This window comes from Zootoca vivipara, chromosome 11, assembly GCF_965207765.1.
Source record: "Zootoca vivipara chromosome 11, rZooViv2.hap1.1, whole genome shotgun sequence".
NCBI lineage: Eukaryota > Metazoa > Chordata > Lepidosauria > Squamata > Lacertidae > Zootoca > Zootoca vivipara.
Genome location: NC_142594.1, coordinates 45,857,100 through 45,884,177, shown reverse-complemented (window position 1 = coordinate 45,884,177; position 27,078 = coordinate 45,857,100). Strand labels below are relative to the sequence as shown.

At 41.7% G+C, this 27,078-nt stretch overlaps 1 protein-coding gene across 1 annotated transcript in view; it reads right to left on the bottom strand.

Moving 5' to 3' along the window:
- Window positions 1-27,078, bottom strand: part of PTPRN2 (protein tyrosine phosphatase receptor type N2) — a 615,253-nt gene that overhangs the window by 499,543 nt on the left and 88,632 nt on the right. Inside the window, exon 3 of the mRNA XM_035129839.3 lies at window positions 9,491-9,604. Within this exon, the coding sequence (XP_034985730.2) occupies window positions 9,491-9,604 (114 nt within the window). The remainder of the gene's footprint in view (window positions 1-9,490; window positions 9,605-27,078) is intronic.

The following is a 27,078-nucleotide window of genomic DNA, read 5'->3' as shown; positions in this document are numbered from 1 at the left end:
GGTGATAGGGATGGTGGAACGCTCTCATCATCCCTATGTGAAGGGGTATTCCAGGGACTCAATGGTTTGGTCAACCCTGCAAGGGGTTGCGCCCGTGCCTAAGTCCAGGGGGACATCTGGGTGGTGGACATAGCATGTTCCCGGCTTTCTGCCATTCACCCTTGGCTGACCTATGATGGAGCTCTGGGCCAGTGCTACCTGCCACGGTGCAGGGAGCTAGTCGAACCAGAGCCTATGCAACCACTCACTTGCTGTAATCAATAAAGTTGTGGCCTAAACTCTGCCAAAAGCCAAACCAAAATTTGAGTCTTGTCTGAATTTATTTAAGGGGGAGGTTTAAAGGTCCGCACATGCATTTAACCTTGCAGACGGGAAATAGGATCAAAAAATTTCTCTGCTACAATTGTTTGTGACAAGCTGGACATATTACACAGCCTTTCCTCTGAGTCACATTCCTTTTTAACTGAGAAGGTCCACCTCTCAGTTAAAAGTTTGAACATGCAAGTCTCATAATGTATGTGGCAGAAAGAACATAAGGAGCGCCAGCTGGATTGGGTAAACAGCCCATCTAGTCCAGCATCCTGTTCTCACAATGGCCAACCAGATGTCTAGGGGAAGCCTGCAAGCAGGCACTGACTGAGCATAACAGCACTCTCTCCTCCTGTGGTTTCCAAAAACTATTATTCAGAGGCGTACTACCTCGGAATACAGAGGAGGTACAACATATCCATAATGACTAGCAGCCTTTATCCTCCATGATTTTGTCTAATCCCCTTTGAAAACCATCTTACTGCCTCTTGTGGGATCAAATTCCATAGTTTATCTATGCGCTAAGTGAATCAGTGCTTTCCTTCAGTAGGTAGAAGCTGTGGGTAAATATTGAGTTGACTGCAGTTAAATCTGAAGCCTTTGTCAACACTTTTTCCTTTCAACTTTATTTTCCTTAAACAAGGAACTTACCCAATTTTAAATGTTTTGTAAAATTTAAATCTTCTTATATTTAATGAGGATGTACAAGAACCATAACCCTCTTACACCCTGGCTGCAGTCTTCAACCAATAATCAAAGCACTTAAGATTGTGTTAGCCCTCCAAATTATCAATACATGACAAGAATTGAGATGTACTTTCCACAACAGTCAAAAAAGAAAATGGTCACGATCTCTTTGTATAATACTTAGTAAGCACATAAAGTTTGTACAAGAAACAGAAAGCTGTAGCCACAGATTCCAATAGCTCAAACCCACCATCAGAAATACAATGTCCTGTCTAGAAAAAAATCTGTCTATGAGATTTCTATCTATGCACATGTGTGTTGCCCTGAAATTTACAGGGCAACACACATGGTACATAAGTACTTTTTGTTTTCTGTAATACAAATACTGCATAAAGTTGCTAGCCCATTTATTTGAGAATGTCTCTCTTATTTCACACCCCTAATTAGCAACATTTGTGTATATAAATATATAGGTAAAGGTAAAGGGACCCCTGACCATTAGGTCCAGTCGTGACCGACTCTGGGGTTGCACGCTCATCTCGCATTATTGGCCAAGGGAGCCGGCAAATAGCTTCCAGGTCATGTGACCAGCATGACAAAGCTGCTTCTGGAGAACCAGAGCAGCACATGAAAACACCGTTTACCTTCCCGCTGTACCTTCCTATTTATCTACTTGCATTTTGGCGTGCTTTCGAACTGCTAGGTTGGCAGGAGCTGGGACCAAGCAACAGGAGCTCACCCCGTCACAGGGATTCGAACCGCCGACCTTCTGATCAGCAAGCCCTAGGCTCAGTGGTTTAACCCACAGCGCCACCTGGGTCCCTATAAATATATAGGTGTGTGTATATGCACAAGAGGTACTCCATGTGATTTTAACGTCACAAGCAAAAATGCCCTCAGGCCCACAGTACATGGTTGAAGATAAAAGATACTCGCAAAATATAAATGCATATTTGATTTCATCTTTAAAAGGTGTAGGGCACCTCAGAGGTTCCTTTGGCCATGCTGGCTGTTGTTGCACTCCCTTTTCCGTGCATAAGAGACAAGGGTAGTAGAAATACATTATTCAGGCTACCGTAATTTTATTCTTCTGGTTTATGGTAAAGGCCACCGCTCTACAGAGCTTATAATCAGCCAGCCCGTTAGCTCCACCGGAAGGCAAAGGTGAGAACAGATCATTGTGGGCCGTGCCCTTAGAGAATTAGAATGGCACTGCCAATGTCACTCTTAGCCTCACCTGTTGGGACTGTGCAGCAGCACAAAAGATGTAATAAATATTCAAAGAATGCATCTCCTTTCCTTCCTACTGCTACAAACAAATGCACACAAACACACATCTTATCTCTCTTTCTCTTCCCCATTCCCCCCCCCCTTCTTCTACGTCTATTGATTCTTGTAACAATAAGCACGCCAATTTTGCTCAAATAAAGCAATTGTGCCCCGGAGCTATGTGAACTCCAGCTTTTGATTCAGCAGCAATAGCCATTTCTTCAGTAGTGCAAAGGCGCTTTGAAAAGACCTCCTTCAAGTTATTATATCATTTTACCATGCATGTGATATTGCTATCCGCACAATCCTATTTATGCAGCTATAGAATTTGGCGCAACCAACCCAAGGCATCAGATTGCCTTGCTGATAATGCAATATTGAGAGGGTTCTAGAGAGGGCAGGAGGACAAGAGGAAAATTCAAATTGAATCAGGAATGTAAGATGAAGGACAGGGAAAGAATACAATAACACTGGTTGAAAGACCAATGCTATTAAGAGAATTATATTATATTAAGAGAACAAAAGCTGTTTTTAAACAGTAGGACATAAACAATTACAAGGCAGTAAGCTTTCAGCCGGAATTTTAACATACACCAACTTAACTATTTCACCTTTGGCCCCAATACCACTGTTAGCTGTTAATTTAGATATAGTTTTTAGTCTGTGGGCCAGAAGGGATGGTCATTAGCATCTGGGATGGATAAATGATGTAGCCTTTTTTTGGATAGCCTATGACCCCAATAAAATTATCAGCCATGTTTGACCATCAGTAATGAGTAGAATTCACCAAAAACACAAACAAAAGAACCTAGACACTTTAATTATTCAAAACTAGTCAAAATATATATAATATCCAGCTTGGGACACTTTTTATCCAACAACCTGGGCTCAAGAGGGCTGCAATTGAATGGAAATGGTCTATAATGCACCAAAATAATTTTTGGGAGCATCACTGAAGTGATGCAGCACATACAGTGCAAAATCTGTAAATAATGCAAGGGGGAAAATTATTTGCAGATTTCACTTATATATAAAATAATAGTAATTTATATGCCACCCATCAGACCGGGTTACCCCAGCCACTCTGGACAGCTTCCAACAAATTAAAATTGTTCCTATAGGGTGAGACATGGTCTGCCCTTTGTATATTAGACACAATTACCACCCCACCCCCTCATTTAGGCTGCTATCCGACACTGATCAGTGGTTGATCATGTCTCTGTTAAGGCAACATTGGTGGTATAATCAATACTCTATGCCCCACCTTTATGTGTTAGTACAGTTCCTTCTAATTATGCAGGCCTTAAAATGGGGTGGTTTTGTATCTACCCCTTTATCCATGAGAAATTTCAAGGATTCTTTAAGAAAGCTTTATCCATAGCCTCCAGCCACATTCTCAACATGTTCTTTTCTGCCTCTCTCTATTTATCTCCTCCCATCCCTCCCCTCAACCACTGAGCTCTGCTAAGAATAAATGCATTAAAGCATAAAGTCATAGTTAATAGGTGGTTCCTACCATCTTGAGTCTTTTTTATAACAGCCTATGATCCTAGTAAGATTATTAGCCATGATAGTGGTCAGTAATGAGTAGCTTTCATTTACCCCTTCCCCAAATTATATTAAAATAGCCACAAATATATAATGTTTATATATGAGTAACAAAATGACAAAACTTCTTGATAGATGCAATGTAATTCTATCTGAAATAAAAGCCAGAGATTTTTTTAAAAAAGTAGGACTTGATTCAATGTCAGTATTTTATTATTATTATTAATATGCCGCTGTGTTGCTACCATACCTTCATTCACAAATCCATAAAAGCAGCGAAGTTGAAGCAATCATCACCGCCTTCAAGGACAGATTCAAAGGCTTCTTCATTAGCATCCTTGCCACAAAGGCAACATATGGCTATGGATGCCGAGCCATTCTTCAGTGAGTGCTGCAGAAGGGAAGGAGGGAGCCTGCAACCCCCAGACTCAATCCATCTCATGTATTTAGTGCTAGACCATGGTTTAGCATGCATATCAATGCGGCCTATAAGTGGTTCAGCCAAAATGAACTGAAGAACAATTTTCAAGGAAGAGTGTTTTAAAGAAGAGTGGCATCACGAAAGTGTTTTAGGAGTAAATTCCAACCATAATGGACAATAAAGGAGACCAGACATGCTATTTTAAGACAGCAGGCTGTTGGGCAGGGTGAGGTTAGAGAACGGAGGTCATTGGTGGGAATGCGGGCAGAAAATAGAGCAATATAACAAAGACCAAGAGTTTCTGCTATATCCAAAGGGGGTAGGAAACCACAATGTACCACCATGAAGGAATTTCACATGGCCTGAATGTCATGAGAGGTTAATATTTTGGGCTGAGCGATTGTGAACAGCGATGAGACAAAGGTATGGTGAGACATAGGAGTGGAATGCATGAGATTCCGGAACAGTTTGCACAGTCTAGAAAAGTGTTTCTCTCTCACCAAGATTCACATATTTTGAGAATCTAGACATATTTAGACTGAAATAACATAACTATGAATACCCTCCAGTTCTTATCACCCATCGTCCCATAATAACTCCGACGTTCTCCTTCTTACCCAGTTCTACACCTTCTGATATCTAAGACTGGCAAGGAGTTGACAGATACACTTAAGAAATCACCATAGAAGCCTTATTCAGAACCAGTTATTCACACAATAGCTTCATCACATCGGTTTTTCATTTCAGGTTTGAAACCTGAATAGGATGAGAACCAGCATCTGTCCTATGTTGTTTGCCTCAGCATGGTAAATACACCTTTTTGGCCACAGATAAAACACTGAATTTCTTGGAGAAGTACTTGCAAGATGTGACATGAAGATAAGGCCTGCTACTCTTCCAGCAACACAGCTGTTTTGAGGATGTTTGAGGAGACATTTGATAAACTAGTCTAATTATATCCTTTAGGATTTATATCTCTAAGGCTCTAATATAACCATTACTTTACTTTGAGTTGAAAAACAACAACACACCTTTTATTTACCAATGGTTATAGTAAGCATTTTGAAGACTGTAAATCGTGCCGTGATAATGCTTTGAATTTAAAACAACAGATAAAATCAGAGGAACAAAACAGAAATCCATAAGTGCGCATGACAACAAACCAGCTATTGAGATCGATTGCTGCTTACTTTCTATCTGTCTCTTACTTGAGTTCGGTATCTTCTGCTTTATGGAATATATTGACTTGCTCGCTTACTCACAAAATTGGATTCCTGATGATCCTTGTGATAAAATGCACAGCAAACATGGAGCTCGGTGGCAGTTAAGCAAACCTCACAGTAATTTAGTCTACTAAATGTCGATTTGCACAAAAGAAGAAAACGCTTTGTGGTCCAGTGTTTGAAAGTTTAACAAGAATAAATACTCAGAATAATCAGCGGTAGTGACTGGCTGTTAGTTCCTTTTCCAGCTCTTGTATTAAAAATTATCAGGCAAACTACAGATGGATGCACAGCCTGGACACAGAAATGATTATGGCTCCTCTTCATCCTGGAGAGAAGTGACCAGTGGGGTGCCATCGGGTTCTGTCTTGGGCCCAGTCTAATTCAACATCTTTATCAACCTCACCTGGAGTACTGTGTCCAGTTCTGGGCACCACAGTTCAAGAAGGATACTGACAAGCTGGAAAGTGTCCAGAAGAGGGCAACCAAAATGGTCAAAGGCCTGGAAACGATGCCTTATGAGGAACGGCTTAGGGAACTGGGTATGCTTAGCCTGGAGAAGAGAAGGTTAAGGGGTGATATGATAGCCATGTTCAAATATATAAAAGAGGAGGGAGAAAGGTTGTTTTCTGCTGCTCCAGAGAAGCGGACATGGAGCAATGGATTCAAACTACAAGAAAGAAGATTCCACCTAAACATTAGGAAGAACTTCCTGACACTAAGAGTTGTTCGGCAGTGGAATTTGGTACCAAGGAGTGTGGTGGAGTCTCCTTCTTTGGAGGTCTTTAAGCAGAGGCTTGACAGCCATCTGTTAGGAATGCTTTGATGGTGTTTCCTGCTTGGCAGGGGGTTGGACTGGATGGCCCTTGTGGTCTCTTCCAACCCTATGATTCTATGATTCTAAATATTAATAATTAATAATTTTATTTTTTTGCACCCCGCCCATCTGACTGGGTCCCCCAGCCACTAGACACCCTAGAACTTATATATATGTTCTATAATAGAAATCAGTAGATTTAATAAGATCCACTGTAACAGCCACAAGCCTTTTTGAATGAAAAGATTTAACATATCTTCCATAAAGTTCAATAAGGAAGGAATGCACATGGAAGCTATTGTGTCTGTGTCTTCTACTGTGCAGGAACATGGTTTGAGGTTATTTCTCCGTGCCATCTTAAACTGAATATAATATTTAAGTATTGCTTAAGTCCAATATTTCCTGCACACATATTTAAAGTAGAACCTATACTACTTACTTTTATTGCAAAGGATATCTTCCAGGGCAATCTTACTGAGCCTTTCCTACCATCTAGTGTTGCAAATATGTATCAATTTAAGTAGCATTATTTTACTACAAGTGATTCAAAACTTTTTCACCTGCAGACTTCATTCCTTTTTGAGGCAGTTAGGAACTGAACCACGTGCCCTCTCTGCTTTTGCAAGTAAACAACAGTGGATAGCTCCCAGCTACAAAATTTTTTAAATCACCTAAATTTTAAAAAATTAAAAATTCAGAAAACAAACGAATATTGAGGCAGTAGAAGTATGACAAAAGAGTAGAACACAGCAGGTAAAACAAGCAAACCAAATAAATAAAGGAGGGTAACACACCAGGATAACATCCCAGTAGTGATGTTTGGGAGTGAGAGCAGGACCATAAAGAAGGCTGATCGCCCAAGAATGGATGCTTTTGAATTATGGTGCTGGAGGAGACTCTTGAGAGTCCCATGGACCGCCGCAGACCTGGAAGAATTTACATCCGGGTTCCGCATGTGTGGATACGCAGAAGCAATCTTCGCACATCGCCGGACTCGGGGAGTGACCGGTTTCCTGGAACGGATCACCGTCGTAAACCAAGGTAATACTAATATACTAAGAACCATAACCCCCACATAGAGCATTCAAAATACCATAGGTGGTATAATTAGCCAAAGGCCTGGGAGAAGAGGAATGTTTTTGCTTGGAGCCTAAATGTAACAAAGGTTCCAGGTGAGCCTCCCTGGGGAGAACATTCCACAAATGAGGAGCCACCACTGAAAAGGCCCCATCTCATGTTGCCACCCTCTGGACCTCTCACAGAGGAGTTACACAAAGAAGGGCCTCAGGATGATGGTTGCAGGGTCCGGGTCAGGCAATCCTTGAGGTATTACAATCCTGACTCATTTAAGGCTTTATTGATCAAAAACCAGCACTTAGATTTGGGCCTGGAAACTAATTCGCAGCCAGTGCAGTCGGGCCAGGATTGGCATTATATGCTCAAACTATCTTGCCATTACCGAGGCAAGACAACGGTCCAGCACATCCACTGCTACACCTGCAAAGAAGAAGTAGAGCTGTGTGCCATCAGTATACTGCTGACGATGTACTCCAGATGACCCCAGAATGGAGAGGAGAGCATGCAAGGTCGATGCAGGAACATTTAGGACGAGCCCGGGGTTTCCCATTCTTTCCAAATTGGCTCTGTGAGTCTCTTCTTACATGGCTGGCCAATGGAATCTGCTTGAAATGGCCTGTTTATATGGACTAGATACAGAGCTGTGCCCCTGGGCCATCCATCCTCACATGGGTCATTACCTATTCCTGGCAGTAGTGCCAATTTCAAGCTGCCCCGCCCATGTTGCAGACACGTATTATGTATGCAGGATAGCACCTGGGGTAAGATGCAAAGATGAAAGTGAATGTGGATGACACATTTGATGAAGGAGTAGCATGGATGGAAGGCAAATGCATTTTCCAGTAACTGGTTTTTAAAAGTGAGAGCTGACTTGATGAACAGAAAAGGAGGGGACTGTGACAATCACAAGGAGAATAATGAAAGAATACACAAAGGGGAAGAAGAGAACAAGAGGGATGGAAGAAATCAAGCAATTTTTGCATCTCCACATTGATTGTAATACTGCAGGATATATCAGACACAGCACTATAATGTGAAGAAGAACAAAGAGATAAAGCATACAGAGAAACAGTCGGTTCCCCAAATGTTTGGATGGAAATGAAACATTTCGCACAACAAGGTGAAAATCCTTTAATAAAAAGCTTTCCATAAACAGCAGGCAGAACCAGCCTTATATTATATCTGCAGCCTCCAAGAGTAGCTTACCTGGGTCTTCTGAATTAATAGTGATGTTTTTGTAATATTTTTTTTTACTTTAATTTATTGATATAGAACCTAACACCTCTTTGATCTCTGCTTTGATCACAGGTATAATTTGGAAGTAATCAATGACTATAAAACGGGGAAGAAAAATGGAAATTGTAATTGCTATAAACCTGAATATCTTATTATCGGATAAAACATACGCCCAAATGGCCGAAAATGAAACACGCAGAGGAAGATTGTTACAAAAGAGCAAAAGATATTTGCTGTGTATTATTTGGCAATGTAATTAATTTCCATGGCCTTTCTTGCTGGCTGCCCTACGCAGCCTTACCAGCAGCTTCCTTTCCTTAGACTCCTGAGCCCCGTTGTCATGAAGTTGTGTCTGTGGGAGCTAGTTGCTTGCATTAATCTCAAACAGGAAGGGATTGCTCTTGCTCCTGGGAGAAAGTAGTGGAAGGGGGCTTCCAGCCTATTACTATGTTCAGGTGGGATTCAATCACATATCAGCAAATTCAGGCTGCACAATTGAAGTTGGACTTGTGGTTTTGTGCAACAAACCTGCTTCGCCAAAAGAGTTGACATATTGCAAAAAGGAAAGACATGCCATGCAACTGCCCCACAAATAAATAGGAATGCATGCTCAGTAAATAGCCGATGCCATCTAATCTCTCCACAAACAAATCAGGATGGATGCTGAAGAAATAGGTTGTCTGGAAGTGACCTAATAATTAACTGGACTGCAACTGGTCCTCCCTTCAACAGGAAGGGCAGAAGAGGCTTCTGAATTCTGGGGAAGCAACGCAGCTCATTCCAAGCCTACTTGACATGACTAGAGTAAAATGTTTCGCTCAAAGCTCTGCAAAAACTGGACCCCTTTATACCAATCAATCGGTATATCCACATGCTATCTAACATTTCTGTTCTGTACAGTACCTCTGTGTAACAGCTTCTCTAAGACAATTCTCAAGTGCTGGAGGATGAGAGGTGAAACTTCATACTTGTACACGTCTATCACTGGCACCTGTTGACATCTCCCAAATACTCCATCTGGAGAAGGTAAAAAAGGGGTGGGGAATAAGGGAAAAGGGTGAATAAATCACATTGTTCTATGACATACCTACATATACAAAGAAATTTGCAATATGTTCTGTTACTATGACAGTTGTACTAAACGTGGAAATGAGAGAGAGATACCTCCCTGGTCACCTTCCCTTAAAAACTACTTCACTTTTTGACCTAAGGCAGGCATGTCAAACCTGCGGCCCTCCAGATGTTTTTGCCTACAACTCCCATGATCCCTAGCTAGCAGGACCAGTGGTTGGGGAAGATGGGAATTGTAGTCCAAAATATCTGGAGGGCCGCAGGTTTGACATGCCTGAAAGGAATCCTTTCTGGTAATGCCAAAGCAAATAAATAAAGCAATAACTCTCATGGAAACTAGACTGCCCAGGAAACATGTATGTTAGTTTGCAGAGGGTTTCTCCCCCACCCCCGGCCGCCTCATTTTAATACAGGAGCTATGTAGTAGTAAATGAGTGGTGAATCGATAATAAGCAGCAAAGGCTAGTTTAATGTAGTACCCTCTAATGAATGCAATAAAAGGAAGCTGCTCACGCAACAATGAGATATTAATGGAACCTAATTTATTTAGCTCCATTCCATTCATCTAAAATGACAGACCCTTCTCATCAAGCTCTTTTCATATCACACCTTCTAATTAATTTAGGTCCTAATTAGTCTTTATTTAGAGAATTGTTCATTTCAAGACAAGCTTCCTGTGTGGGAAGAAGAAGATAGGCAGAGGAAGGGGGGGTTCAAACATTCAAATTACCTTTCTCCCTTCCATACAAAAGACTAATTTAGAACTCGGGTGCTTATAATATCCCCTGACCATCTGCAACTCTAGGCTTAAAAAAAATGGGTGCATTTATTGTTGTCTTCACCTGTACACAGTGATCCAAAGAAAACTACTGAAAATGCAAAAAGTTTAATTAGCATGCTATTCTTCATACTGCTTGTTTTAATTCAGTAATTACTGCAGATATTGCATTTATAATCAAAAGGGACAGTGCAATTTGACTAATAGAACATAACATCGTGAATTAATTTGGAAGTACCTATTTATTTATATGGAGCTTCAGCAAGATGAAAGAATAGATAGAGGGGGAAACAGCTGCTCTCAACATTCAAACAGTCCGTCTATGATATTACAGAGTACACACCTATATCCACGTCATTAATTTACATTATAAACTGGAATATGAACCTAGATTTGAAGAGATGCAGTTAAAATGTTTTATTAAACAAAAAAACAAAAAACTCTGCAAACTTTCAAGTGTGATTTCTTCCTAACAGTTTGAGCAATGATTACTCTACACAAAAGATTTCTGCCACACCGCCATATATTTTGAGTTAGCTTGGGTTTCATATTTCTCTGTCCTACAAAAGACTAAGTTCTGAAGCTATGGATAGCTTCTTAGGGACACATGAACGTGTGGTGATGTTTTCATTCCTGGGAAATGCATAATAATAATAATAATAATAATAATAATAATAATAATAATTTATTATTTATACCCCGCCCATCTGGCTGGGTTTCACCAGCCACTCTGGGCAGCTTCCAACAGAAAAATACAAATACAATAATTTATTAAACATTAAAAGCCTCCCTAAACAGGGCTGCCTTCAGATGTCTTCTAAAAATCTGGTAGCTGTTTTTCTCTTTGACATCTGATGGGAGGGCGTTCCACAGGGCGGGTGCCACTACCGAGAAGGCCCTCTGCCTGGTTTCCTGCAACTTGGCTTTTCGCAACGAGGGAACTGCCAGAAGGCCCTCGGCGCTGGACCTCAGTGTCTGGGCAGAACGATGGGGATGGAGATGCTCCTATACTGGACCAAGGCCGTTTAGGGCTTTAAAGGTCAGCACCAACACTTTGAATTGTGCTCAGAAACGTACTGGGAGCCAACAAAACACTCTTACAACAAAGCAAGCTGGTCTGATGAAACGCTTTATCTATTTTGTGTTTCTCATCCTCAGAGATAAGCCTAGTAGCTGTGTTTAAGTAGCTTGTTGTTGTTTAGTCGTTTAGTCGTGTCCGACTCTTCGTGACCCCATGGACCAGAGCACGCCAGGCACTCCTGTCTTGCACTGCCTCCCGCAGTTTGGTCAAACTCATGTTCGTAGCTTCGAGAACACTGTCCAACCATCTTGTCCTCTGTCGTCCCCTTCTCCTAGTGCCCTCAATCTTTCCCAACATCAGGGTCTTTTCCAAGGATTCTTCTCTTCTCATGAGGTGGCCAAAGTATTGGAGCCTCAGCTTCACGATCTGTCCTTCCAGGGAGCACTCAGGGCTGATTTCCTTAAGAATGGATAGGTTTGATCTTCTTGCAGTCCATGGGACTCTCAAGAGTCTCCTCCAGCACCATAATTCAAAAGCATCAATTCTTCGGCGATCAGCCTTCTTTATGGTCCAACTCTCACTTCCATACATCACTACTGGGAAAACCATAGCTTTAACTATACGGACCTTTGTCGGCAAGGTGATGTCTCTGCTTTTTAAGATGCTGTCTAGGTTTGTCATTGCTTTTCTCCCAAGAAGCAGGCGTCTTTTAATTTCGTGACTGCTGTCACCATCTGCAGTGATCAAGGAGCCCAAGAAAGTAAAATCTCTCACTGCCTCCATTCCTTCCCCTTCTATTTGCCAGGGGGTGATGGGACCAGTGGCCATGATCTTGGTTTTTTTGATGTTGAGCTTCAGACCATATTTTGCGCTCTCCTCTTTCACCCTCATTAAAAGGTTCTTTAATTCCTCCTCGCATTTTGCCATCAAGGTTGTGTCATCTGCATATCTGAGGTTGTTGATATTTCTTCCAGCAATCTTAATTCCGGCTTGGGATTCATCTAGTCCAGCCTTTCGCATGATGAATTCTGCATATAAGTTAAATAAGCAGGGAGACAATATACAACCTTGTATATTGTTTAAGTAGCTACAAAACAGAAACAGCTGTTCAGAGTATCTGAACTCAGCCCGTTTCTGTTTTCAGACGTTCATTCAATGCATGTGAGGATCAGGGTTGCACATACCATTCCCATCCTTCATCTTTCTATGTGCATTCCCAGAGAGCTTGGAGAGACCTTTGGAAAGGGCTATGGCTTACTGATGGTACAGCATCTGCTTCACATGCAAAAAAGGTCCTTTTTCAATCCCTGGCATCTCCAGGTAGGGTTGGGAATGCCCCCATTCTGAAACTGGCCACTACCTGAGTGTAGACCCAGGGTCTCCAAACTATGGTGCATGGACCATCAATGGTCCACTAGCTTCATTGTGGTAGTTCATGGCAGGTCTGAAGAGCACTTACAATTTGAATTCTATAGAATTCTATGGTGTTCAAATTTTGATACAGCCCAATTGCAATGCAATCTGAGAAACAGCTTCTCATCTCTGACAGCAGTTGCTCACAGTATGCCAGAGGCATACTAGGGGTTGGTGAAATCAGCCCCTGCCAGGGGTGCAGGCCTGGGGGCATCCTTTTGCCTGCCTGGAAGATGTGCTTAAACTGTGGTAATGCCTTGTGTTTCCCTGCCTGGAGAAAAGAGGTGAGTGTAGAAACCTCTCACTTCTACTGTACAAACGTAACAGCCTCACCTGTTGCTCCTCCCACTTTTGCCTCTGGCCCAGCGCACCACAGGCATGTGGCCCCCGAAAGGTTGCTCATGAGGGAATGTGGTCCCTGGGCTGCAATGGGGCTCCGCCCATCAATGCAGGCATGTCAAACCTGCGGCCCTCCAGATGTTTTGGACTACAATTCCCATCTTCCCCAACCACTGGTCCTGCTAGCTAGGGATCATGGGAGTTGTAGGCCAAAACATCTGGAGGGCCACAGGTTTGACATGCCTGCTCTAATGTAAATGTCTCTCTCCATTTTAAGGGATCCCATAAAGCTGAAAGCGAAGTTAAGGTACCTGAAGTCATTCCTAAAATTGTGGGATTTGAGGCCAGTTCCACGTCACAACCCTTGACCCACTTCATTTCATGTTCCTTAAATTGGCTGACTTGAAATTACATTCAGTGACTTTTAAATGGAAGGGCAATGACGTCTGCTTCTAATGATGCAGTTGCCACACTGAAGTGCTTAAAACACAATTACTGTATGCATTCAAGCTCCCTACATGGATTAGACTTCACAGCAAGTTTTTAACCATTGGCACGGTGTGAGGAGGGGGCAAGGCTATGATCTTAAGCCAGAATGGCTTCCTGCAAAGAATAAGAAGAAGAAGAGGAGGAGGAGGAGGAGGAGGAGGAGGAGGAGGAGGAGGAGGAGGAGGAGTTTGGATTTGATATCCCGCTTTATCAATACCCGAAGGAGTCTCAAAGCGGCTAACATTCTCCTTTCCCTTCCTCCCCCACAACAAACACCCTGTGAGGTGGGTGGGGCTGAGAGACTTCAAAGAAGTGTGACTAGCCCAAGGTCACCCACCAGCTGCATGTGGCGGAACGGAGACGCGGACCCGGTTCCCCAGATTACGAGTCTACCGCTCTTAACCACTACACCACAGAGCAACCTCCATGGCAGTCACTTTCAAAGAACAGGTCGCCAATATGTCTAATATACTATTTTTTTCTTGGACGGTCTGAGTAACTCAAAACCAGGTGAGTTGACTGTGGTTCCTCTCTAAGCTCATTCAAACAACCCCTAGGTGTGTCATTCTTCCTTTAAGTAAGAGACGAGGTACCTCCAGCTCTTGAAAAGATGTTGGTCTTAAACTCCTATTAGTCCCTGGAAAGAGGAGAGTTGAAAGACCGCAGGTTCCCCATCCCTGCTGTAAATGAACACAAGAAGCAGGGGGAATCTAATCCAGCTCTTTGCTCAGTGCAGGATTTCAGTTTCCTCATGGGAAACTGTTCTGGCAATGGCTCCTCCCTTGGCTCAGATTGTGATTGGGTGTGCAAACTCCAAAAACAGAATGAATTGCAGTTGTACCCAAAGGTGAAACTTGTGGGAGGGGCTTTGCTCAACCAGTTCACTACAAGCAAACTGTAATCTGGCCCAATAGGGAAAGCCAGATTCATGCTTAATACTCCATATAGCACTAGGAGAAGGGGACGACAGAGGGCGAGATGGTTGGACAGTGTTCTCGAAGCTACGAACATGAGTTTGACCAAACTGCGGGAGGCAGTGGAAGACAGGAGTGCCTGGCGTGCTATGCTATGGTCCATGGGGTCATGAAGAGTCGGACACGACTAAACGACTAAACAACAACAACAACTCCATATACAAATTAAAATTTCTCGCCAATATCCAAGCTCGTCAATATTTTTTCTAAGTTTGTATGTAACCTTAATGTATGTAACCTTCATTTTCTGATTGATTAATCTTGACAGGAGTTCCTCCACAAAGCCCTATGTACAAATTCTTCACACATACAAAATTACTACATCACGGAACAATATCTATATTAGTAGATTTTCAGCTTATACTTTACTTTGTACAGCCATCCATAGCCTGTGGGGGCTTTCTGCTAAAAATCTTTTCCCAGAATCTCTCTTCATTAGAGCTAGTCAAGGTGTTTGGGTTTTGTTTTGTTTTTTGCTGCCTCTTCTTCTTCTTCTTCTTCTTCTTCTTCTTCTTCTTCTTCTTCTTCTTCTTCTTCTTCTTCTTCTTCTTCTTCTTCTTCTTCTCATGTTCATTCTACTGCAGCCCCAGTCAGCATAGCCAATGGTCAGAGATAGTGGAAGTTGTAATACAGCAACAACTGTAAGGCCATAGGTTTCCAACTCCTGTTCCAGATAACGGAAGCTAATTTCAGACAGCCATCATTCCCACTCCACGTACAGTGGTGCCTCGCTTAATGAATGTCCTGCTTAACGAAATTTCCGCTTAATGAAAGGATTTTTCGAGCGGAGGTTGCCTCGCTAGACGAATACGTTTTACGAAAAATTTGTCTAGCAAATCGCGGTTTCCCATTGGAATGCATTGAAATTCAATTAATGCGTTCCTATGGGCAAAAAAAAAGTTGAAAAAAAAACCAGTGCATTCCTATGGGATTCGCTAGACGAATTTTTCGCTATAAGAAAAGACCCGTGGAACGAATTAATTTTGTCTAGCGAGGCACCACTGTACTCCCAAGAGACACTAACCTTTTCCTGCTTTGGCTCATTTCCCCCCCAGCAACGCTGCAAATAATCCTCCCAACTGTTGCAGTCACTTATATACCAATTTTGCCTCTCATTTAATTGCAAAACTGTCATTTGAAGCTTTCGAAACCTCTCCCATGAGGCAGCTCTCAGGCTGCTTGTGTTCACACTGCTTTTGGTTAGAAAAGAACTGTGGGTTTCAATTTTTATTCTTTATTTTTGTGTAGAGATCACAATAGTTTGAGAACCTCTTTTGTAGACTCCAACAACTACAGCTGTGCAGGGAGATATTTCTTGAATACTGTGCAACCCTGATGAGACTGAGAGAGATTTCTTTTGAAGTGGATTCGGTATGTTGTTAAGCAGACCACACTTTTATGATGTGAAACTATTAGGCTGCTTTAAACAGGTGGATGCAACCAACAGTTGCAGTTGTAATCCTGTTACTATTATGACACAGTACTGTGTTTTATATGAGATTACTCTGGAGTAAGTTACATTAGGGTCACCAACTGAGGATAGAGAACTCCAGCTTGGCCCCAGAATGATATTGCACAGTCTTCTTCTTCTTTGGCGATCACTCGTAGCCGAGTAAGATTGTCTTCCATAAACATGGTTTTAACAATGGGTCCGTAAGTGGCTGTGGAGGCCAATTCTGGATCCACACGTCCTTCCACCATGAGGATATTGGTTTCCATGCGGGAGTTGAACACGGTGTGGATTTGCCAAGTGTGCCTTCCTCTTAGCACATTTCCCCCTTGCGTCCTGAGATCGAGTTTCTTCAAAGCCCATGACACCTTTGGTGTCACAGTAACTGGTGATTAAATGTTTCTTTTTCATTCTTTCATTTGTTGCAAAAGAGATTCCAGAGCCATGTTTTCTTTCCAACATCCCATCAATCTGGAAATATATCAGTGGCACCAGTTGGAGTACCCTGAAGTTAATGGTTTGAGGCTTGACGCTTAAGGATGCAGATGGAAAACAGCACAGATACCTTCTTATCCTGAACATCCTTCCCAAAAATAAAAATGTTTACTCTGGAACAAGGGAAGAACTTTAGCCACAATGCACTCAATTTAATGAAAGTAAAGGTTTTTTTTGTTGTTATTTAAGTTACTACCCTAAACCTGTCAAGCAAACTTGGTTCGCAATAAAGCTCATTCTTCCCAGCTGCAGTCATATTTGGAACTACCTGTTAAGCGTGGAAAGATGAGCAGCAGCAGGGCAGCAAAAAGGAGGTTTATCTATGGCAGCTAATCTCCTCAATCAACAGCACTCCGCTCTGCTCAACAGCCGTTGCCAAGTAACAGGCCAGAGCTTCTCTTATCGGCTTCCTAATGTTTCATTGACTATTCAGACTAGAATAGAAAGCTGTGACATGGAGGGTTATATGCAGCACAAAATGAAAACGGCACATTATGTGGGAAGAAAAAGAGAAATCTTTTAGTCCTTTAAAATATATATATAAATCTGGATAGTCAGTGGCTATTGTTCCTGTCCTCCACCATCACCTCGCCCACCAAGGTAATTTTCTGCACTGCTCATTCTAAACCAGAAAAAACAAACACAGGAAGTTATAAATTTGCATGCATAAGACTATTTTGGCCTTTCTTGGTAAGAGCTCAGCCATTTATTGACATCACCAATTCCCTCTATAAAGGAAAGCAGCCATTTCTCAGTTGCATGTTCCACCGGCAGATCAGACTACTGGTGGCAATGATGAAGGGGATTGGAATCTTTGTACATTATGCCCTGCTTGTAATAAAGGCAAATGCATGTCAAATTGGCAATGTTAAAATTTTTATCTACAGCAACATCTCTCACGTACACAGAGAAGGATAGCAATTTCCAACTGGATCATTACTCACACAGCCTCTGAACTTTTTTCCTTTTCACATTCCAGATTAGGCACAGGAAATTTCTTGCTTAATAGTTTAATACTTTGATACTTTAATAAAAAACCTGATTTTCAGTGCAGAAGCATTTAATTAAAAACCTTAATTATGAGATGGAGTTTAAAAACAGGACCGTCTGTCATTCTCTCTTCAGGGTAATAAATAATCAAAAATTCTTATGCTTATCTTGCTAAATGTTACATACTACTTGGTAAGCACGTGGTATGAATACTTCCAATCTTAAAAAAAAACACCTCATTTTGTAACATGTATTTTATATCACATTCATATACCATATTGGCTGCACAGGAATTTCCTCAAAATTCACACTCCTGTAAAGGAAGACATGAACACAGCACCAGAATATTTCACTAAACCACATGGATGCAATATGTGATTTATTGACATATTATGCCAGGCCTAGGCAACCTTGGCTCTCCAGATGTTTTGGCCTACAACTCCCATGATCCCTAGCTAGCAGGACCAGTGGTTGGGGAAGATGGGAATTGTAGTCCAAAACATCTGGAGGGCCGCAGGCTTGACATGCCTGTCATATAGGATCAGAGAATCACAATGTATTACTTATATCACAGAGTGAAGACCAAGGAAGCTAAGTGCACAGGAAACATCATTTGCAACAGAAGTTACTATCTTGACTTAGGGCAGAACTACATGTTAAGAATTGTATTGTTGTTCCTTTGGAAGATTATTTTTTTCAGGTACTGAAATCTGCAATTTGAAGTGGAAGGTCAATACTGTGGGGAGACGGGGGAGAGAAAGAATAGGCTTATTAATACTTTTTCCTACATGTTGCTTTTGCACCGAAAATTGCCCCCTCTAAGCTGCTTCCCATGAACTGCAAGAAGATCAAACCTATCCATTCTGAAGGAAATCAGAACTGAGTGCTCACTGGAAGGACAGATCCTGAAGCTGAGGCTCCAATACTTTGGCCACCTCATGAGAAGAGAAGACTCCCTGGAAAAGACCCTGATGCTGGGAAAGATGGAGGGCACAAGGAGAAGGGGATGGCAGAGGACGAGATGGCTGGACAGTGTTCTCGAAGCTACCAACATGAGTTTGACCAAGCTGTGGGAGGCAGTGGAAGACAGGAGTGCCTGGCGTGCTCTGGTCCAAGGGGTCACGAAGAGTCGGACATGACTAAACGACTAAACAAGGTGCTGCCATTACTAATGAAGAAAAGATACAAGTAGCAGCACCTCTTCCCCCACCTGGAGTTAAAGAAATTGTGGCACAATTTTCAGATAAAACATAGCTCAAGGGGAAATGGTTTAGAAGCCTTTCTGAAACACATTGGGCAAATTGTAACGGCATTATAATTTTTAAGTACCAGCAAAACTATAAGTAACTATAAGTATCTTCTAGTTACTTCATAACTTGAGCATCATCAAGCAAGTAACATCAAGCAAATGACAGATAGATACAGATACAGAAATAATAATAATAATAATAATAATAATAATAATAATAATAATAATAAATTCCTTCCAGTAGCACCTTCTCCAGAAGTGCATGCACACGAAAGCTCATACCTATGACGAACTTAGTTGATCAAGGTGCTACTGGAAGGATTTTTTTTTTTAAAAAAAAATTGTTTCGACTACGTCAGACCAACACGGCTACCTACCTGTAACAGATACAGAAATAGTTACAGATAGAAGCAATGATAGTTGGATAAATATAGCTATAGAAACAGATATAGACGTAATCCATTGTGGTACTAACCACTGTACAGAACACAAAAGTGGCATGCAGATGGACAAGATTAGAATGGGTGGAAACTGGGAGAGGCTGGGTTATATATTTCCCACTTACATGTAGTTATGAACATCAGCACAAATTGACTCAGTTTGTTCTTGTATTGTGCTGATTATTTCTCACAACCAAGGGGAAAGTGTTGCAAAGCTCATTTGAAAAAAATGAGCGCTCAGACTGAAAACACACACAAAAAAACACTTAGAGCTTTCAGTGACATCTAACTGAAAATTATGTTCCTGGGATAGGTTTCTGTGTTGTTCACCACAGCACATGATGAGCATCTCAACAGCCACCCAGAGTGGCAGGGGAAACCCAGTCAGATGGGTGGGGTATTAAAAACAAAAGCAAAACTTGAAAAACCATTTAAATGACCTTTATGGAGAGAGAAAAGTAAGTTGTCCTCTGGTACCCAGCCTTGTTCCAGAGAATACTTTTGTTGTTCTTGTTTATATTTGCAATACCATCCCTAAGCGGTGAATTTTCCACAGCCTGTGCCCACAGTTACCCGCAACTACAAGAGGCCCATTTCCTTCTCAGACGGGCTTATGTCTGGCTTTGGACCTGACTGCGGAGCAATCAAAGCCATCTCCACGGGTGGCATCCCAACAACCAGCTTCCTTACATCCTGCTTCCTTCTCCTTGCTGCTGCTGCTGCTCAATGTGGTGCCCTAAGTTTCAGACATGGCATTCTTGCTGGCATCTGATTTCCTCGGTCCCCCTTCCATCATGCATGTGCTGCTCCCTGTTGCCTTCAGATGGCCCCAGCCCAGCACCAAACCTTCCAATTGAAACAACAGGTTGATATTGCTATTCATCTGTTTTCCTCCGTATTTACAATAAATAAAACTGGAAATGGACATCACCCTTTACCCCTTACGAAAAGCCCACCATGAAAGATCTTGCTCTTTCATACTTCCCTATGTGCACATGCAGATACAGACATTCCTATGCACCTAAAAATGGGGAAAGGTCATGGAGGATAAAGGATAAGTGACTATGGGTAGAGACAAAAACACACATTCTGTCTAGGTCTGCCCACTGGTATGGATGACAAGCAGTGGCATGTCAATGAATATCCAAACAAAATTTGTGGAAGCTTATATGCTGATCACACACACCAGATGTGAATGCAATGTAAGGACTCCATCTGGCAGCACCCTAACTTAAGTCCATTGACTTCAATAGGTTTATTATGACTATGACTTAGCTGGATACAACCCAGTAAGCTTGAAGGACGATGTTTTAAAGTGTTGTGGAAAGGGACTGCCTGGGAGTGCTTACAGTGAGCTTTTTGCACACCTGCTACTGCTGATATAAACACAGACGCTCTTATTGCAATAACTACACTTACCAATTTATTTTCATTTTTTCTGCCACTTAACAGCAGTTTTACGAATGAGGAAATTGTTCTGTGCTGTTTGAATTATTAAACAGATCCAACAAGACATCAAGCAGTTTGGAGGGGAACCAATCAAATTATTTTAACAGTATTTTGTAGCAAATTCATGTGGGATGCAACTGTTTTCTCTTATTATCTTCAACAAGGCCCCGTTAGCCAGACATCTATTATCTGCCCCAATTATCTAAATTCCCGGTATGTTCATATGTAGCACTATGTCAAGACATACCAACAAAAACAGCATTCTTGCTTAACCAAACATTTAATTATCTGAATGTTTTCAGTTGCTTTCCTGACAATTTGGGTAAACAAGATCGGACTCGTGTACAAATCAGTGCCACAAATATATACCAATAACTAAGAACCAGCAGGCCTGTCAATTATAACAAAGTAATACAGCTTAATGGGAGGATGCAGAATAATGTAGGTCTTTAGGTTAGCTGGTTCTATTAAGCCACCTTTCCTTTCATAAACAAACAAAAACACTTTCAATGGGGGTGTCTACATATTGCAATTCTTCCTTGTTGCACTTTGGTTCTGGTGTTTTTAAAGGCTTCAGAATAATTTCTGTAAAACCAACATGGATCATCTTTAATTACTATGTTGCAACCATGGTTATTTAAAAACCCGGCTTCAGAATAGTAGATGACAAACATTAATGAGCAGTAATGCACACATGGTATTGTAAATGAAAGGATAATGAAAGCAATTTATTTGAAAATTAAAATATGATTAAGAATGGCAGTCTGAACTAGGGCGCAGATGCGTTGGGGGGGGGGGAGCAACCAACATGCAACCAGACTCTCATTAATTTAGGGACTTTGTGAAATTGCTTTTCTTACTCTGACAGTTTTTAATATAGAGTAACTTAACTAGCAGGCCGGGTATGTAGCCCAGAAGCCTCAGCCTCTTTGGAGAGGTTCAGAGGAGTTGGAGTACAATACTAGGGAACAGTATTGATACACACACACACACACACACACACACACACACACACACTGCCACCCGACACATTCTTTTAGGTTTGGATACCCATAGTTTAATCTGTAACACAAACCAGTTAAACCATAGTACTGATCTATAGGGATGTGGGTGGCGCTGTGGTCTAACCACTGAACCTCTTGGGTTTGCCAATCAGAAAGTCGGCGGTTTGAATCCCCGCAATGGGGTGAGCTCCTGTTGATTGGTCCCAGCTCCTGCCCACTTAGCAGTTCAAAAGCATGCCCAAAAGTGCAAGTAGATAAATAGGTACCGCTCCGCCGGGAAGGTAAACAGCATTTCCGTGTGTTGCTCTGGTTCGCCAGAAGCGGTTTAATCATGCTGACCGCATGACCTGGAAGCTGTCTGCAGATGAACGCCAGCTCCCTCAGCCTATAGAGCGAGATGAGCACGCAACCCCAGAGTTGTCTGCGACTGAACCTAACGGTCAGGGGTACTCATAATATCGGTGTTCAAGTATCTGAGACACATATCAATAAGAACATCAGAAGGGCTTCAGAGTATTGGGCCAAAGCAGTTGGTATTTCCAAATGCCTCCAGGAAACCCTACAAGGCAATCATGAACAGGGTTTTCTTTCAGCACCTCTCATGTGGGAACCATTGCCATCCTAGGAGAATGAGGGAGGCTTTCTTGGCACCTCTCTTTTTTTCCCCTAGAAAAATAGCACTGGTCATGAAGATATCAGCCCTTCCACGTTGTATGCACTCAACAGCTGGTATTCAGCTTAATACTCCACCTGAACATATTTAGCTGCCATGTTAGGCCAAATATGGGTGGAAGATCACAGATGTAGCTTGTGATTCTTTTTCAGACTTTCCCCCTTCTTTATATGCACAGTGCAGCTACTGGGGCTGAAATTTGAAATGGAAGGCTCCCCCCACACACACACAACCAACACCCCTTTGTGTCATTCCCCTACTTTAACACTAAGCTGTATAGGCATAGTTTCAGGTTATTATGGATGGGTACTGTAGCAATTTAAAATTGTAAAACGGCATGTGCAAAAGGGTCAGTTCAAACATTAGACAGTGCCATCTATGGACAGAAACCTGGATCACACTGGAAATTCTTTAAATGTTGCCATTTTTTCTCTCTCTCTCTCATATCAGGAGAAAATACCACAATATAATCTTTTCAATCACAAGAAGAGAAACTAAGTAGGAAAAATATTTTTAGATTTATTCCAGATAGGATTTCTCATTTATCAGCACTTTAAAACAACTTTAGCACTCTGGATACTATCTCACGAAAGTGGTATACAGTATATAGTAAATGCTTCGTTTCTAGCCTTTTAGCTGCAGTACACTTGACATATTAAAATGATATAAAAGAACATCAAATCATTTTTAATGAAACAAAAACCAACAATAAATCCTAATTAAAGGCCACATTAATCAGAGCAATTTTTCAGCAAGAAAGATACCACCTTGGCCTGGGACTTAAGGAGCAAGGTCAACGCAAATTATATTTTAATGATAATTATTTCAGAAAAGGCGTGAATTTGTCAGATGTTGTTGATGACTGGCCGATTCCCTCAGCATAAAAAAGGAAAGAATACCATGCTGCAAACGAAAAGTTTTCCTGTCTGGCCATAGTCAAGAACAGTTGTATGAGCTTGCCCATGATTAATTGATCCCAGCATCACTAGTTCTGTCCTTACTGAGACATAAAAGTATTCACAAGGTGTTCATGAGGTAAAGTTTAAACAAACTTTACTGCCAAACCTGAAACAGAAACTGCGTTTGAATTATGGTTTACAAGTCTGATTTGGAGGCAAGCTCTAGTTTGTATTAATCACTTGGACCAAACTTTGTAACCCAAAGCAATGAAGGAATTCTTCAGCTACCTTCATGCCTCTCACCTTGTCAACATGTTTTCCTACCACTGTACGTAGTTCAACTCAACTACACATACCATAGCTGCCAAGTTTTCGCTTTTCTCGCGAGAAAGCCTATTCAGCATAAGGGAAAATCCCTGTAAAAAAGGGATAACTTGGCAGCTATGACACATACTATCATCTAAGTCCATTTTAAACATATAATAAAGTAGGTTCTTCCCTGTAAAATCCCTTGTGAAGAACAAGTTAATATTTAAAGGCACCACAGAATTGTTTGTTTCTTTGTTTTAACAGTGTAGCCATATTATGCTTTTAAAGAAGATCAAAATCATATCAGATAGAAAATCTGTTTCACTATTAGGCATTGAAGTTTGAGGTATCCTCTGCTTATGCTGAAAAGAAACATTTGTTATGCAATTTTCTACTTGTTGATAATATGGAAGAAAGCAGTGCAAGTACTGCAATCCTCTGAACAAACCATTCTGTAAATTTAATATCTTACTGTAAATTTAGAGTTTTAATTAAAAGCTTTTCCATGGATAGAAGAAACCACAGAAATTGCGTCAAACTATTTCCCAGGATGTTCCTACATTTTAAAAGCATGAGTGAAGAACAGTGTCAAGTTGGTGGGCCAACTCCATCTCCAACTGCTGCAGGCAAACTTTTCACCTGCCAATCACCTGGTGTAGTTATAACATTAGCTGACAAGTTCAAAGGCACTTGCTTTTGGTACTGATCAGCTGATTGGCGCCAAGAGGAAGCTGCTTTGAAGGCACATTCAAGGATCCCTTTGAAGTCGGTTTGCAGGTACAATTTGCATTCAAACCATGCCTGCAAGCAGACAAAAAGCGTTTCCATTTGCAGGCACAGTTTCAATTCACCTTCAATTCACCTTCAATTCAGGCAAAACACCCTGCTGCTGCTGCTGCTCCCAAGACTGGCGGGGAGGGGAGCCCCAACTCCGTAAGGAAAAGGCCTTGTCGAGCCTCCGCCACCAGGCAGAGGGGGATCTTTCTGGATCCCCTCTCTTCTACCCAGAGACCAGGTGCAGAGGGGCGAGGTCTGGTGTCCTTATGACATTAGCTGACAAGTTCAAAGGCACTTGCTTTTGGTACTCAGCTGATTGGCGCCGGGAGCTTTGAAGGCACACTCAAGGAAAAAAAGCGTTTCCATTTGGGGGGCAGAGTTTCAATCCACCACTGCAAATAGATTCTCCTTTCAGGAAAAGCTGGTGCAAAGCCCTGCCACACCACCAGGTGCAGAGGGGCAAGATCTCCCCCTCTCTCCAGCAACAAAGATGGGAGGTGGAACGGGCATACCAGCCTTTTCGGGTGCTGTTTGAGGAAGCTACCTCATCCTGCCTCATGAATGGGCAAGGGCCTTCCAAGCACCACCAATCAAAAGTTCAGGGATATAAAGGCACTGCTGAGCAGCTGGTGCCCCATACAGTATATGCTGTCAGGTATAGAGCAGAGGGATATGGCTTAGCATATAGCAAATAGCCTCACAGGCCAAGTGGGGAGGCCCTAATTAAGGCCATGGTCTAGAGATTGTCCATCACTGCTTTAAAGTATTGTTCAAATGTTCAGGTTCTGATCATGGGTGTATGTATGGCACACACACACACACACACACACACACACACACACACCCCTGTCACTCAAGACAGCAGACACTGATGAAATCCAGCTAAACAAGAGCAATATACCTTGTTTGAGTAAATGAGAAGGAATAAACATCAGTAATAAATTGGACCAAGTCGGGTCCAAAAGTATATGAGACTACCTATGTTAAAGCTATGTAGGTAAGTGCCTACATCAGTAAACACACTGATTGGGTGAACACCTGGGAGTGTAAGCTGCCTTGGGTTCCATCATGGCAGAAAAATGGCACAAAAAATGTAGCAAAGTGTTTTTCTTTAAACAAAAAAACAAAATGTAGACATGTAAGTACAGTATAAAGATATTCTTAACATTACTTAGAGCAGTGTTTCCCAACCTTGTGCCTCCAGATGTTTTGGGACTACAACTCCCATCATCCCTAGCTAGCAAGACCAGTGGTCAGGAATGATGGGAGTTGTAGTCCCAAAACATCTGGAGGCACAAGGTTGGGAAACACTGACTTAGAGTGTCTTTGGGTTCTTAACAATACCCTATGAGATAATTACAAAGGGTGTTTTTTGTCTGTAAAGTAAGCTCTGCCCAAAACTCACATGAAGGAAAGAAGGCAGCTCCAAGGGAAATGCCAATATGCCACAGAACAACATTATGGAAATAGAAATTGGACACCAGATTGAGTTGACCTTGGAGACTTGGCTTATCACAGATGAAAATGACTTGTGAAATGACAATTTGGCCATAATTGACTAATGCTCTTCTGAAAAAAGGCTTTCCCACTTCTGTTGACTAAGAATGCCATTGATCTCATAGCACTGAACAGGATGTTCTTAAATACCACTATTTTAGTACATTAAAATTTCTAGTCTTTTTCGTATGCTTTAGGGAAAACAAAACCATACTTATGCTTCTAATGAAATATGAGCAAGAGCAATGAATAATGTTCATAACAAAAGAGTTGTTTCCTTACAATTTATTCTTGTGCTCACGCAGAGACAAGAAGATTGCTATTCAAGAGTATATGTGTGTTTCCCCTTATTGCTTCACCATTCATTTGATACACCTCTGAATCAAAGGCACATACACTTCTCTAGATGGGTTGGTGTAGACCACAGAGGACTATTCCCACATGCAAAATGCCCCATCTACTTTTGCTGATGCAGTGACTCATTAAGATCAGCATTTGCCCCCTCACAGGAGAAAGGCACCAAAATCTAGATTTTTTTCTCTAAAAGCTTCTGTCACAAATCCAAGGCATCGTAGCAAGCCTGTTGAGTTTGAAATATGCCCTGTCTCTAGCAGAAGAGATTGCACAGAGCGAGACAGTACCTTGTATCCTGCTAGTGGGTTTCTAAGCAGAGAGACAGAAAGGTTTATTCACCCTCTTAGAAAATCACCACTTTTGTCATAAGTAGCCTCATTCACACCCTTGAATAAGGCATAGGGCAGTCATAGGCAAACTCGGCCCTCCAGTTGTTTTGGGACTACAACTCCCATCATCCCTGACCACTGGTCCTGTTAGCTAGGGGTGATGGGAGTTGTAGTTCCAAAACATCTGGAGGGCCGGGTTTTCCTATGTCTGGCATAAGACATGAACTGCTAACTTTTATTCGAAGTCAGATAGTCCTGACCTTCAAAGGGACTTCAGCTAGGCCACTGCTTAGTGGTTGAAATTCGTGTGATTAGCTGTCTAGTGGAACCACACGAAAATGATTAGGGTTGCCTCCATTATAATGAAACAAAGCTCATTGTGGTAGATTTATATACATATACATATGTATATTTATTCAATCTTGGGATTGAATTAGTAGTCTGCCATGAGGCAAGCTACTTCCTTGGAATATGTATGCTTGTCAGTGCAG